This window comes from Convolutriloba macropyga, chromosome 1 (assembly GCF_964194025.1).
Source record: "Convolutriloba macropyga chromosome 1, txConMacr16.3, whole genome shotgun sequence".
Lineage (NCBI taxonomy): Eukaryota > Metazoa > Xenacoelomorpha > Acoela > Convolutidae > Convolutriloba > Convolutriloba macropyga.
Window position 1 is genome coordinate 8,028,584 of NC_134468.1, and position 15,116 is coordinate 8,043,699.

The following is a 15,116-nucleotide window of genomic DNA, read 5'->3' on the forward strand; positions in this document are numbered from 1 at the left end:
AAAAATGTAAAAAAAAACATTGCTGGCAGATTGCCAGAAAATAGCCGCAATAGATTCGTAGATCGGCAGTCTAAAAACAACAGTAAAAGAGACAGACCAAAAAAATTCGTCTTTTCATTGAAGGCTGATCTGTTATATTTTGATTAAAAATCTGTAAAGTTATTGCTGCCTCTATTAGCTGATCTCAAATAACCTTCATTTAGAGTGACACACATCCATTTGACCTTATCTCTTTGAATTAAAGTAAATAAAAGTCAATTTCAAAGTGAGGAAGTCATTTTTGAGAGTGAGGTAAGTCAAGTGTGACCAAAAATTTAATCACGCACATGAACAAAAAACTCGCTCCACTAAGAGCGAAAAATGACGTCACACATGCAATTCAGCTGAAATTGCATGAACGAATGAACAAAAAGTGGCTGTGACGTCATATGGTCGTAACAAAAATCATGACGACGAAATAAAAAAAAACATAGCAGGACAAGTCCTGACGTACAATTCAAAGAATTTTCATTGACTAAAAAAACTAGACCTAAAACGGACTATGAATGGATTGGAAAAACCATTTAGAAAAAAATCCGATCCAAAAAATCGAAAAAAACAGTAAAAATCAAAGTGAAATTGCCGCATGTGAACAAAAAACCACTAGCGAGAAAGCGAATTTTTGTTCAAACACCGTTTTCTCACTCTACTTTAAATTTAGAGCGAAAAAGGTTCACGCCGCAAAACCACTCGCTTTTTCGCTCCATTTCCTGTTTCGGCGTGACCAAAATCACTACTCCAATTTGACTTCAAAAATCATGAAAATGTGTGAACAGATCTTAAAAAAAAGACAGCGCCCCAATACAATTCAAATTCTTTGAATTGTAAAAAACCAAGAGAAGGCCAATAATAGCCCCAGCTATCGCTGTGCGGCTATTAAAAAAAATACGAGCGCAATAATAGCCGGCTGAATAGCTGACGCGGCTATTAAAAACCTTAAGAAAACCAATACTCCTCTTCGAGTCGTAAAAACCCAAGAGAAGGTTAATAATGGCCTCAGCTATCGCTGTGCGGCTATTAAAAACACGACATTTAAGATAAAGTAGCGGATTTGATAAACAAATTCCGGTTTGGTCTCTCCGAAGTCAACGACAATTTCAAAGCCAGCAAATAATGTACAAAAAGTTGGAGCCTGGTGACATATCAAACCTCTTTTCCAAAACCGACAAAGTAAAACTGCAACATGATGTAAATTTTAACCTTTTCCTTGTGTGTTTCTGTATGAGAATAACGACTAGTTCCTTTTGAGTGGGACTGCATCTGCACACAACCACTGCAGGACACTGTATCACAAGAGACATGAACTCCTGCTCGTAATTCTTCAGAATCGTCTAAACAAATCATGCCAGGTTTTTATCCACATTATATTTATGCAAAACAGTCGTTACTATACTTTAAGTTACCATACACATGATAATTCTCGACATAAATACTCTTTTGTTTAGATTTCACTTAGGTCAGAGTCTATGTGGCAATTTTGACTGTTTTTATGATATGATCAAATTTCATGGATCAAGTTAAACACTGTTTTAGATTGAAAACATAAAAAGACCAATGTCAGGTGAATTCTGTTCGAACCACTGATCATCTTAAATGCTTCAGTTGTTGGCAGAGACACTTTATAACTCTAAAGCTTAATCAGAAAAATTGCGGTGATATTGGCAGGTGATTATTTTTCTAGATCTTGCCAGATCCTTGCAACTTCGTTCTGGTCGAGCTGCGCTCTTCTTGTAACATACTAAAGTCGGACGAATTACTCTCGAACGACTGTCGAGGCAAACAATTTAGAAGGCGCATAGGATAGAGAAATTTTTATGATTCAGAAGCTACTGACTTGAGAAGGGTTCAAACCCTTAATCTCGCGGACGTGAGTCATACCCATTATCAACCAAGCTACACGGTCTATTTCCGGTCTATAATCTCACAACCGGTTTTATTTTAGCAACAGACTTTATTTCGGAATTTAAAATCTCTCCAATAAAAATCAAAAAGTCAAGCGTGAAGCGTGAAAAAAGTCACTCGGTTTAAAAACCACACGTTTACAATAATTGCTTCAGAATTCATACGAGAGCAATTAAAAACTAACTAATCTCCCTCGTCCATCTTTGAAATACGACGTACCGTGATGCTATCTCCAGACACCACCAACGCACTGTCAGTCCTCCTTCTAAATGTATTCATCTGCTGCAACGCCTGCATCCGATCTCCGACATCATTGATCACAAATGTCTTCTGATTAGGTGAGATTAACCGACTGCTCTTGGCTATGCACAGCGCTGTTTCCAGTTTGTCACCAGTCAACATCCAGATTTTGACCCCGGCATACCTGATGGACTCCAGCGTGGGGCGCACGTCCAGTTGAAGCCTGTCCTCAACACCTAATTGGAAAGAGCAATCTCAATTTTTTGCTCCAACTTGACGTTCAATATATAGGATAAAGTCAAAAAACGACAATTAAATATCTTTGAAAACCAAATTTTTTTAAATGACTATCAATCAGAAAAACCATTCAAAAACTAAAACTCTATATATTTTCATAATAGTTTAAAATACCACCGACGAACATCAGAAAAAATGCTCTCAAACGATTTCAGGGGGAAATGTTTCCAAAACAACCATAATTCCCCATTAACTTTAGAGATCTATTCGGTTTTGCCACCCCCTAGCGTTTTTTATACCCCCAATTACAAATTATGTGTTAATATATAGCACGTTATTGCATAATATATAGCAATGTTTCCAAAACAACCATAATTCCCCATTAACTTTAGAGATCTATTCGGTTTTGCCACCCCCTAGCGTTTTTTATACCCCCAATTACAAATTATGTGTTAATATATAGCACGTTATTGCATAATATATAGCACGTTTGCCTGGGCTGGGGGCGTAAAAGTTATATACCCAACAAAAAGCAGCAAAACAGAATAGATCCAACTTTAGATTAAAAACTCGGCGTTGCGATGAAGCGCATGCTTTAAATAACAATTCTGAGTCTAACCAATTTAAACAAAAACAATTGACGATCATAGGACGAATTGCTCTCGAACGACAGTCCAAGGGATAGTTTTGGGATAGGTGAAAATTAAAACGTGTGAGGTAAACAAAAGGGAGTTCAAACATCTCAAAATAAACGTTCATACTTTAAAAATCTGTCTCATCGAGTATCCCTCAGCAGCTTTGGTATAATGTGCATTTAATGCCTAATAAAGATCGCTAATAGCTGCTCAGAGATCTAACGCTATCGGGTTTAAACAATTAATCCCATATTGCAAGCTAAAAGAACATTATAGAAAAAATTGTCCAGCAAAAATGTTGCAGGAAGGAATGATGCATACGAATACAATAGTTGCTTCAAACAGTTACGAATAAGAAGAATTAAAAATCTTAAAAACGAAGAAAAATGCATCATAATGCGATCAAATACATTAAAACTGATTTTTCGCATCAAATATAAAAAACATAACCGACTAACGTATGGCGAATCCCTAGTGAGGCTAGCTTTAGTTCGGTTGAGAGGGCATGAGTTGAGCGCCGCGTCGGGGGGGGGGGTGATGGGGGCTACAGTGGGAGAGGGCAAAGGTTGGGTGGGGGAGGGGGGTCTTTGGTTGCACGGGGACCTGGCGGCCTGAACGATGTGCAGGGGTGTGGATTAAGGGGGGTCAGTGGGGGTGGGCTGATGTTGGAGGGGGTGTTGTGGGGGGTGGGGGTTGCGAGGGGTGTGTTCGGGGCAACAGTGGGGGAGGGCAACGATTGGGGGATCTTTGGTTGCACGGGGACTTTGCAGCCTGAACGATGTGCAGGGGTGTGGATTAGGGGGGTCAGTGGGGATGGCTGATGTGGGGAGGGGTTGTTGTGCGGGGGGTTGTGAGGGGCACCTCTAAGAACCGCCTTTCACACCATAAGTATAAGTCTCCGAAGCAGTTTCTGTGAATTGCATACCTGGAGAGTAGTGATCTGCAAGCTCTAAGAGCACTTAATGCCATCTGGGCGCTACGTTTTTATCCCGTTTTTGAGGATGAAAAGTCAAATGGGTTAGACGAAAAATCGGCCAAGCGAAAAATCGCACTGAAAATTAACAACAGGACTAAAATAATTGCTACAAACTTCGTTTGAGAGCAATTAAATACCGAGAGTTTTGTTACCAAATTACTTTTCTACGATTGAGTTTGCCATCAGCCACACTGTAAATGACAATCAACCAGTAGCGGGCGAATTGCGCTCAGAGGGTCGGCAAGTGGTTGGCTTCGGTGGTACCCGGGCAAGACTGAGAGATGAGGGGGATGAGTGGAGAATGGGGATCAAGTAATTGTAAGGGCTGGATGAGAGGGGGTCCAAACAGTCACTTGGAGGAGTGTAGACTGGTGGTGCTTTGGGAGATGAGTGGGGGGTGACTTGGTCGAGACTGACAGTAAAACTTTCAGATTAAGAACCATTCTTCACAGCATGAGATTGTCTGTTGGTGAATCGCATTCTTAGCGTCTTGTTAGACATAAAGCTCTAAGAGAAGTTAATGACCTCCAGGCGTTTCCTATTGAGCCCGTTTCTGAGGACAAACGGGTCAGATGAAAAATCAGTCAATCAAGAAAATCTCATTTAAACATAAACCGACTAATGTCCGAAGAATTGCTCTCGAACGGTCAAGCAGGTGAAAAATTATTTGACCACGTCAGGATTCGAACCAATGCCGTCCCTCGCCCTAACCTGAAGCACTTCCCACTCGGCTATCAGGCTCTTCTTTCAGCTATGATAAAATCAATTTTATTTTAGTAACAAGCATTACTTCAGAGTGAGAACAAGAGATCACTCAAAAATGAAGAACGAAATCGCGAAAAAGTCGCTTGAGAAGTCAAAGAATGTTCTAGAAGAAACGCGCAAAAAGGGTCAAGCGAAAAATTTGCACCACAACACTAATATAATTGCTACAAACATCGTTTCCTCAAAACAGTTTTGCTTAATCGAATACATAGAGACTAGCAAGGCGCAAGGGTCTAAGAGATCTACTAAATCACTTGATAGTTTTCAGGCTTTATCTCTTTATTTTGTTTTCGAGGATTAAAAATAAAAAGGTATTAAACTCAGACGAAAAATTGAAAGATGGCATAAATTAAAAGAGACCAGAGGACTAATTTAATTGCGTAAAAACTATTTTTGAGTGCAATTAAATGTTTGCTGTTAACGTTAGAGAAAAATGATAGCGTAAAAAGAGATATAACAATATAACAGGAAAATATTTTCTTCAAACTTTGTTTGAAAGCTATTCCGTTCTATCAAATTACACCCTAAACAAATAGGATAAAGCAAAACCTAAAAAGTTGAAGACGTAAAATTTACTAGAAAAGGCAATAACGGTTAGGAAAAAATTTTGCATAAAACAAGACACGCACACACACACACACACACACACACACACACACACACACACACACACACACACACACGCACGCACGCGCGCGCGCGCACGCACTACTCGAACTTCGAGAGCAATTAAAAATCCTGAATCTAGAGCTAATCTTAAATTTCTGATGTAACTTCTCCATCATCAACGAGTTCATCTTACAAATGAAACTAGAAATATGAGTAGGAATCACTAAAAAATTCTTGTTTATTCGGCTGCGACTAAAGTTTTGGGCACAAAAGTGGTACCGTACCTGTCAATGAGATAACTTTCAAGCTCTGTTCAAGTGAGTCTACAGCCATTCTCACTCTCGACTGTCTGTCTTGCAAACTGAGGGTGGCCTGTGTCATTCTGGTACTGAATGCATTGTACTCCTGGGGAGAGAGAGTCTTCTTAGCATACACTAAAGTCCTCAGTCCCTCTCTTGCCATGTTGCCACACTCCTCGTCCAGCCAGTCTGTGAAGTCACACATCGGGGCAATCACGGAGTCAGCTCCTGAAATATCGTTCGCTTGTCCTCATTTATGACGCAGACCATTTTTGAAAGCAAGCAGGGGGTATGGTGCGTTCAAAACACAGGCAAGGATTTTTAACGAGCAACAAACGCACCAAGTACTTACAGTCGAGCCAAATTCATCAGCATAGTCGCACCAATTCAGGATGGGTATTTTCAAAGGTCATTTTGAACGAGGACCTCAACCTTGGATTGATTAAATAAAATACTATTAAGCAATATTGAGTAGAATAGCTTAATTTGAACTTTTTAACGTTGAATTTCGATATGAACTAATTAGTTTTGCTAAATAGTCGTTCTTCTGACGGAAGTGGTCGAGGTCGAGGTCCCTGACGGAAGTGACCTCTGATCAGACCCAATTCAAACGCACACGGTGTGTTTCCAGACCAAAATTGCAGGGCCTGGGGATTGGTCAGCGCGCACAAAGGTCTGGAAAATTGTCTTTTTTTGCCCTAATCCGAGGTCATTTCTGTCTTGGATAGTCAGATCAGGGTTAGGTTTCGAGCGCACAAAATAATTACTTGAATGGAGTCTCTGGCTAGTTAGAATTAATTGATAATCCTATTTCATATTAATTAACACAATCGGAATAGCGGACTAAATACTCTCAAGCGACTGGCGCGTCTGGATGACCATCGCAGAAGCGCGATTGAGCGTGGAGTTGGGCAGGTTATAGGCACGAAAGGTGGGAGCAGCATAAAAATAGGTAGTTCAAACGCTTACAAGACAATTTACCCAATACCATTTTACCACATTCTACCAAACCTGTCATTTTACCCAATGCTAATTTGCCAAATGCCAACTTACACAATGTTGATATTTCCGTACAATTATCCGATGCTCAGTTGTGATAGTTGCGTATCAAGTCCCGCGGGCCGTTTCATTATATAGTCGGCTAAATAGTTGCTCAGGTAATTTTAACAATAGGATAAATTAAAGTTGGCTTTGGTTAAAAATAGCATTGGATAAAATGACAAGTTGGGTAAAACAACATTGGGTGAAATGGAATTGGGTAAATTCTCCTAACACCGTTCAAACATTTTGACCTTCATATCAAGGATTTACTGTCTCCTCGGGAGCATTGGTGCCCAGTACATTATGGGAGCTTACTTAATTTTTATCAGAGCTGCACGGGGTTTCACAATTCGTCAAGCAATTTAAAATTGACATTTAAAGACTACGGTGAATGTTTGTGTGTCTTTCTACCTTTGACATAGAAAGTGATCTCATTATTCTGTTGATTCTGCACAATGATGCCCATCCTTTTCCTCTCAGATGAGAATGGGAATATCTGTAGAATGGTGAACTTGAGAGTCTGTCCCCCTTCTATCTTGAGATGCATCTCTGATCTGTCTCTGAACACCAGTCTCACCCCTACCTCCTCTGTCCACTTCACGAGAGCTACCTAGCAATATACAGATAGGCTAGAAGAGACAATAAAAAGGCTAGCAGAAAAAAACATCAAAAAAAATATAACCGACTAACGTCGAGCGAATTGCTCTCAAAAGACCGGCGAGCGGTTGACTTCGTCAGCAGCAAGCCACGGTTTGGTGAGTCTCGCGTTAGCTGGATTCGACTCTGCAACTTTTAGTTTTATAGCCTTGTTAGTAAATAAATCAAATAAAAAACTGATATTTTAAAAACTTGCAAAATATTGCAAAATTTAGAAGAAAAGATTCCAGATTTCGCAGTGAAAATGTTCAAAATTAATTTTTGTCTCTGGAGTTAGGTCAAGTAACCCATCTGCAAGACTTGAAAAACTTCGTTGGCCAGTAATGATCGTTAAACTCGAAAAGGACAAAAATATTCAAAAATTTTGGAAACAATCGCAAATTTTAACAAAATCTTTCTAAAATTCAAGATATTAAATTCTCCAAAACCATTTAATTGTCTCAAGAGACTACAGTGATGGGGGCAACCGTGGGTTGGGGGGCAACAGCTCAGTGGGGGGGGGGGGTTAGGGGCAATAGTGGAGGGGGGGTCAACAGTTGGGGTGTCTTCAACCTCTAAGAACCGCCCTTCATACCATATCTATAAGTCTCCCAAACAGTTTGAGCTGAAACAGAGCTGAAAGGCTCTAAGAGCACTTAATGCCCGCTGGGCGCTACATGTTTATCCCGTTTTTGAGGACGAAAAGTCAAAAGCGTCAGACGAAAAATCGGTCAAGCGAAAAATCGCATAAAAAAGACCGACAGGACTAATTTAGTTGCTACAAACTTCGTTTGAGAGCAATTAATCAACTTAAGAAATTTGTTGGTAAGGTTCATTCGTCAAAATCTTAACGACGAGACGCAAAATCTCCTTTTAAGACCACCCTCGACACGATATGCTTTTCCCTAATCAGCCGCTAGCCAGTCCCCCACGCCTCTGTTACATTTTTATGCAGCGAAAGATGCAAGAATGGAGGGGGGGGGGGGGGGGGGGGGCAGTTCAATAAAATACCGTAATCCGTTACCCCAACTCTTTTGGGATATTGGGAGCAATTTTGACACGGGAGTCTTGGCGCCTTAACCGTTATTCGAGTTTTTAATGAATTGAGGTTGAAGATGAGAAATCACTTCGTCTGGACTTGAAGCCTGGTATGTCATCTCTTCCTTTCCCTCCTCATTTGTGCTGTTGTTGTCTTTTGCGTCATTTAGAACTACGGTGACATTGTGACATAGAGCCACAGCTAACACTGCATCCCATACTTTTAATGTTCTTGGCAAAGCACTCGATGGAGAACTGCAGGCCTCTGCGATGTCTTTCTTTGTCTGCATAAAAATACAATCCAAATAGTAAAGAATGCCCCCCATAACCCCCGAAACACTCCCAGCCAACCCGCTAACAGCCTAGGACCTGAGATACTAAGCATGAACCGACTAAGGTAGGATGAATGTCGAGGGGGGATTGGGGGAGGGAGTGAAGTGTGTGTGTGTGTGTGTGTGTGTGTGTGGGGGGGGGGGGGGGGGCTCCCCGTCCATAACACAAGAGTTTAAGCCTCTGAAACAGATTCGGCGAAAAACCTATTTATTAAATAATACTAACATACGTCAAAAAAATCCAAGCACCGATGCAAGCGATAACAAAATATTTGGTAACTGTGCTCAATTTTTTTGGTTCTGGTGGTCAGATAACCTACAGCCCACCCCCCCCCCCCCCCCCAATCATGGCAAAGATACCATAAAGGGGGGCTGTATTTTCATGGGGGCTATAATGGGAGACCCTTTTTTGAAAAATAACAAACCTCTTCGTTACCCTCGGAGTTGATCGCGACAGTTCCCAGGTGAAGTTTCTTGAACACCATTTCATTCTGAGTCAGTGTGCCAGTCTTGTCAGCCAAGAGGTAGCTGATGCGCCCCAACTCCTCGGAGATTTGGCTGCTTCGCACTAGAGTACCTGGTATGTAGGAGTCCCTCTGGATGAAGATGCAGTAGATTAGCTTGGCAATGTCCAGATTCACTCGCAAACTATGAAACACGCATGCTTAACGTCAATTTACAATTAATTCTCAAACAGTAACTTTTTATATTTGTCTAGATAGTTGAGTTCTGTTTCTGCAGTTTTCAAGTCAGATCCCGGAGTAAGGTTTAAGAATTCCAGCCATGAATCAGCAGATATCAGTAGTAAACACTAGCGTCGGGCGAATTGCTCTCAAACGACCCGCCAGCGATTGGCTGCGGCAGTAGCCAGCTGGGGCTTTGGGATGTCATCATTGGAGGGGGGAGGGGGATAGATAAGGGCCGAGTGGGGGTTTCACGGGGGTCGAGCAATGAGGGATTAGCTGGGTTCTGAGATTCGAAGCGCCACATGAAGGAGAGTGGACGGGGGAGGGGTGAATGGGGGGTCAAATTATAACTATCGAAACAGTTTCGGTGCATCGATACTAAAAAACTGGTAAGGCGTAAGGCTCTAAGCGAGCTGCTCGGTCACTTAATGCCCTCTGAACGAGAAACGTTTTCGAGGTCGAGAAAACGGCCACGCTAAAAATCGCATTAAAAAGATCGCAGGACTAATACAATTGTCACAAATATTGTCTGCGAGCAATTGAAATAAGATAGCTGACAGATTGCCACAAAACAGCCGCAAAAGCTTGGTAGATCTGCAGTCTCAAAAAGATAGTCAAAAAGACAGACCAAAAAAGAAATTTCTTCTTTTCATTAGGGGCTGAAATGTTAAATTTCGATTAAAAACCTGAAAAATTTATTGCTGCTTCTATTAGCTGCTCCTAAAATAAGCTTCAATTAGAGTGATATACACACGCTTGACCTTATCTCTTTGAATTAAAGTAAAGAAAAATAATTTCAGAGTGAGGAATTCATTTTTGAAAGTGAGATAAGTCAAGTGTGACCAAAAATTGAATCACGCTGATGAACGGAAAACTCGCTCCACTAAGAGTGAATATTAACGCAAATCAATTGAAATTGTATGAACGAATGAACAAAAAGCCGATTTGAAGTGTTTGTGACGTCATATGGTAATAACAAAAATCTTCGCCACAAAATAGAAAACACAACTGGACAGATCCCGAATTACCATACGGAGAATGATCCGAAAAATAGAAATTGCTCGACCTGACAGTTAGATCAAGTTAACAATGACAACCAAACAGAGTCTCACAAAATTGTATAAAACTGAAAATATTGACATTGCTAAAATTTTTGAAGCAAAAACTATAAAAACAAAGTTTTATCAATTTAAATACATCAATGAACCCCAGCACAAGCTTTGAAAACATTTTTAGCTTGTAAACCATTCAGTAATATAGTTTCATTCCGAAAAATGTTTCAATGACCTCTATAGTTAAAAAGTCGAAAAGAAAAAAAAAGAAAACTTTGAGAAAAAAATCAAAAATTGTCAAAAAGTTGCCAAAATTCGTGATATTTGTACTTTCATTTCTTTTTCTGTTTCACAATAAACTATCGAGTAAGGCATCTAAAAACCCTAAAAAGGTTTCATTTGCCTCCCTATAACGAAAATTCGATAAACTGCAAACTTTTTTCAAGTTGCTCAAATCATCCACCTAATAACCCTCAAAACAATTTCAATGCATCAAAAGTCTGTCCAGTAACTCATCTCTCAGCCACCAAAAATTTCACTGGGCTTTAACGATAAAAAAACTAAAATAAACTCAAAATTTTAAAAATTTTATATAAAAAGTGGCTCAATTTCGTGAAACTAATATCTGCAAAACTAATTGTTGTCCCTGAAAATTAACAAATTAACCATTTTAAAGCCTTAAAAAGTTTCATTTGCCCCTTCAAAAAAATGAAAAGATTGAAAAATGACAGATTTAAAAAAGTTAGAAAAAAAACTGCAAATTTTATTAAATTGTTGCTAAAATTCGTGATGCTATTATTTTCGTAACCAATTGGTTGTCACTAGGGACTATCGAGTTCCCAATTTTTTGCCTTAAAAAAAATTAATTGACTGCTACACTTTGAAAAACTAAAAAAACTACATATTTTACAAAAAATTTTGAAAATATTGGCAAGTTATGATTAAAAAACCGCTGAATTTACTGATTTTAATAGTCTCAAAAGCATTTCATTTTCTGTAAGAACTATTCACTATCCCATAGTCAAGCCATGAAAAGGTCTCATTGACGCCTGAAGTTAGAAAAACTAAAATAACAAGAGTTAGTTTCCAAAAAAAACTTGAAATCGCAGAATATCACAACCTTTTTGGCTGTTTAAGTTTGTCTTATCAAAAAATATAGCACAAACAGCAGACATAAAAAGCATTTGCCGCTTCTCAAAGAACTTTATGAATTTTGAAAAGCGTTGACTGTATACCCTGCTAACAAAAAACTCAAAAAAACTACGGAAAAAACCTTAAAAATTGAATCATTTTGGGAGTAAAGATAAAAAAAAATGACCTTTTCAATATGAGTTTAGGCCTTCCCCTCAAGTTCAATACTCTATGCACTAAAACTGCTATTAAAGCCAGACTAGGGTTTCTAACAAAACCTAATGCCTACTGAGCGTTAACTGCTTATCTCGTTTTGAAACCGCAAAGTCACAGAGAAAAATGTGAACACATCTTACAAAAAAAACGACAGAGAACCAATACAATCCAATTTTTTGATTGTTTAAAAAACCAAGAGACGGCCAATGATAGTCTCGGCTATCGCTTTGCAGCTATTAATAACTGCTGTTGCGAAATGCTTTTGGAGTATTTGAAGTTTGAGTTTACGTACTGGTATATGTATAGATGGCCAAAAGGGCGTACAGACCTAAACAGGTATCCTTCAAAAAAAGATTTTACACTTTAACACCTCAGCACGTTTTGTAAGAAGTTCAACTAGAGGCGAGCAAAGAAGCAAGCGAAATGAACAGCGACTTAATGCCCGCTAAGCTGTATCATTCTAACGCAATTCCAGAGAAAAAACTTTAGTTTGTCGGCCAGACGACAAAATTTCAAAAGAACAAATAGTTGTACCAAAAATTGAACAAAGAGAAAAATATAATCCGGACTAAAATGTTTGCCACAAATTTTGTTTAAAAACAAATGAAAATATTGTATTTTTCATTCAGACTGGTTTTTGTGAAGGAAAAAGGTTTGCAATGAAATGTAGTCTGCCTGCGCAATATCATATTTTTGAATAATATAAATTGGATAGGCAATCTATTACCAGCGCAAAAAAATATAATTAAAATTGTAAATAATTAACACAAAGTTTTTCTCCGCCAAGATTCAAAGTCAATTTTTACTATTCAATTTGCCCTGCGCTAATCTTGTCCGCTTCCAATGAAAAAAAAACATAACCGAAAAACGTCGGCAAATTGCTCTCAACAGACAGGCAAGCGCTTAGCTTCGGTTGGCTTGGGAGAGATGCTAGCATTGGGGGAATAAGAGGAATGGGGAGAGAGCGGCGCGGTGGGTGAGCGGGCGTCAAGCGACGGGGGTAGGGTTGTAGGGTGGTAGGTAGCTATGCACGGGGATGTGTATATAGATGGGGGAGTGTAGGCGTATAGAGGGGGGTAGGTAGGTGGGGGTGGTGGTGAGTAGGAGCAGGGGAGGGGGTAGGTTGATGGGGGTAGTTTGGTAGGTGGGCTGCGGGATAGTTAGGCGGAGGGTTCTGTAATCGGGATAGGGAGGAGGGACTGTCATGGGAAGAAAACTTCTCAAAATTACCTTTCCATCGCGAACATTACCAGCAGTGCCTAATCACTAAGTATTTGTAAATATGCTACTGCTAAAGTCAATTGTTCCAAAATGGAAGTCAACGTTGCAAAACAAAAGTCAATGTTCGAAAATAAAAGTCAAATGTACGAGTCATGAACAAACTTGCTTCAGCCAAATAAAAGAAACCTGTAAAATCCCAATACTCCTCTTCGAGTCGCAAATACCAGTAGGATCCCAATACTTCTTTTGAAGTCGTAAAGTAAAAAGACCACAGGATTGATATAAATGATCCAAAACTTTGTTTAAGAGCAATTAATTAGTTCAAATTCAGCGAAAAAGAATTTCAAGCTTTTTTCATTAAATTTCAGTGCACGTTTTTTGGCAAATACTTTTTTATGCGCATGGAGAAGATTGTGTTAGTACTTAAACACAGGGAAGAAACAAAAAGTCAGCCTTGAAACAATGTGGAACTAAACTAGGTCTGGATTCCGGTGCTGTCTGAAGAAACAAGCCGAGTACAGCTTAATTTATTCAAAAAATGATTAGTTTCCGAATAATTTTTGAAAAAATTTCGAGTAATTTTAGGGCATTTCATTTTAATATTGAAACATCACCACCTATATCTCAACCAACTTTGTAGCTGCTAGCTTAGAAACCTGTCTTCACTGGGGGGGGTCAAACGGAAGTCCAAATTACATGTAATTTCCTTTTAAAAGTTAGGCGAGTATGCGTGGAGGGGATGGTGATGGGGGGGGGGGGGGGCTAAGGCTCCGAGAGAGACACGATGCTCTTGGTGGCCAGACGAAATATAAACCTATCAGATGGATAATGTGTAAAAGTGTAAAACGAGAAAATGGCAAAAAGAAAGACCAACAGGACTAATTTAATTGCTACAAACGTTATTTTGAGAGCAATTCATAACGTTTAAGAGATGAAAATTGTACTAAAATTAAGCAACTATCAGAGCATCCCTTAGCGCACCACATATTTAGCGAGCTATTATTCCATTACGATCTCTAATAGAAAATGGCAAAAATTTAGCAAATTCTAGAGCAGCTCTAGCCCAGTTTCTAGCACAAGCGCTTTTTTAGCGTATACCGTGTACATAGATTCTGAGCTCTTGTAATTGCCTATGTAATTTATAAACTGCGGTAAAATATTGGAGTCAAGAGTTGTTGTTAGAAAACTGATACTCCTCTTAGAGTCGTGAAACCAGAATCCGGCAAGTAAATTTTCTATTGCGGCTGTCAAACTATCTCGCCGCTAAATAGTGGCAGAGAAAGAAAAGATGAAACAGTAATAAAGACATCCGAACTGACCTTATTGGTATTATGGAAGACAGAAGTACAATGAATCGGACCAATAAAATGAACCATTGGCCTTTGAAGCCCTGAAAAAACTTATTATTCCCAATAAGCTCTCATTCCTACTTACTATGTGTACGTCGATATGCACCTTTCTTCCTATTTTAACCCCCCTGACCGACTAAATTGGGCCGAATACTGTGAACACCAATCACAAACATAGCTGGCAGATTACCAGAAAATAGCCGCGATGGTTTCGTAGATCTCCAGTCTCAGAAAGAAAGAAAAGAGACCACAAAAGAAATTTACTAGGAGCTGAGAATTTTGATTAGGAACCTGTATAACTTTTTGCTGCTTCTATCAGTTGTTCTCAAATAAGCTTCAATTAGAGTGATATACACTCACTTGACCCTATCTCTTTGAATTAAAGAAACGAAAAATTTCAATTTCAGAGTGAGGAAATCGTTTTTGAGATTGAGGTAAGTCACGTGTGACCGCAAATTTAATCTCGCGAATGAACGAAAAAAACTCCCTCCAATAATAGTGAAAATTGACGTCACGCACGCAATTTAATTGAAATTGCATACGAATGAACAAAAAGCAGATTTGAAGTGATTGTGACGTTTCCAAGTCAAACCCTGTAGTTCGATTTGAGAATTCCCGCCATGAATCAGCAGATATCTGTAGTAAACAAAACTGACTATCGTCGGTTGTAAACATAACCAACTAGCGTCGGGCGAATTGCTCTCAAAGGACC

The 15,116-nt window shown here is 39.3% G+C and overlaps 1 protein-coding gene across 1 annotated transcript in view; it reads right to left on the reverse strand.

Moving 5' to 3' along the window:
• Nucleotides 1-15,116, reverse strand: part of LOC142345225 (putative phospholipid-transporting ATPase IIB) — a 70,571-nt gene that overhangs the window by 25,373 nt on the left and 30,082 nt on the right. The window contains exons 8-14 of the mRNA XM_075397248.1: nucleotides 14,375-14,445; nucleotides 9,175-9,397; nucleotides 8,507-8,701; nucleotides 7,155-7,353; nucleotides 5,688-5,930; nucleotides 2,161-2,417; nucleotides 1,240-1,370 (exon numbers count right to left, since the gene is read on the reverse strand). Of these exons, the coding sequence (XP_075253363.1) occupies nucleotides 1,240-1,370; nucleotides 2,161-2,417; nucleotides 5,688-5,930; nucleotides 7,155-7,353; nucleotides 8,507-8,701; nucleotides 9,175-9,397; nucleotides 14,375-14,445 (1,319 nt within the window). The remainder of the gene's footprint in view (nucleotides 1-1,239; nucleotides 1,371-2,160; nucleotides 2,418-5,687; nucleotides 5,931-7,154; nucleotides 7,354-8,506; nucleotides 8,702-9,174; nucleotides 9,398-14,374; nucleotides 14,446-15,116) is intronic.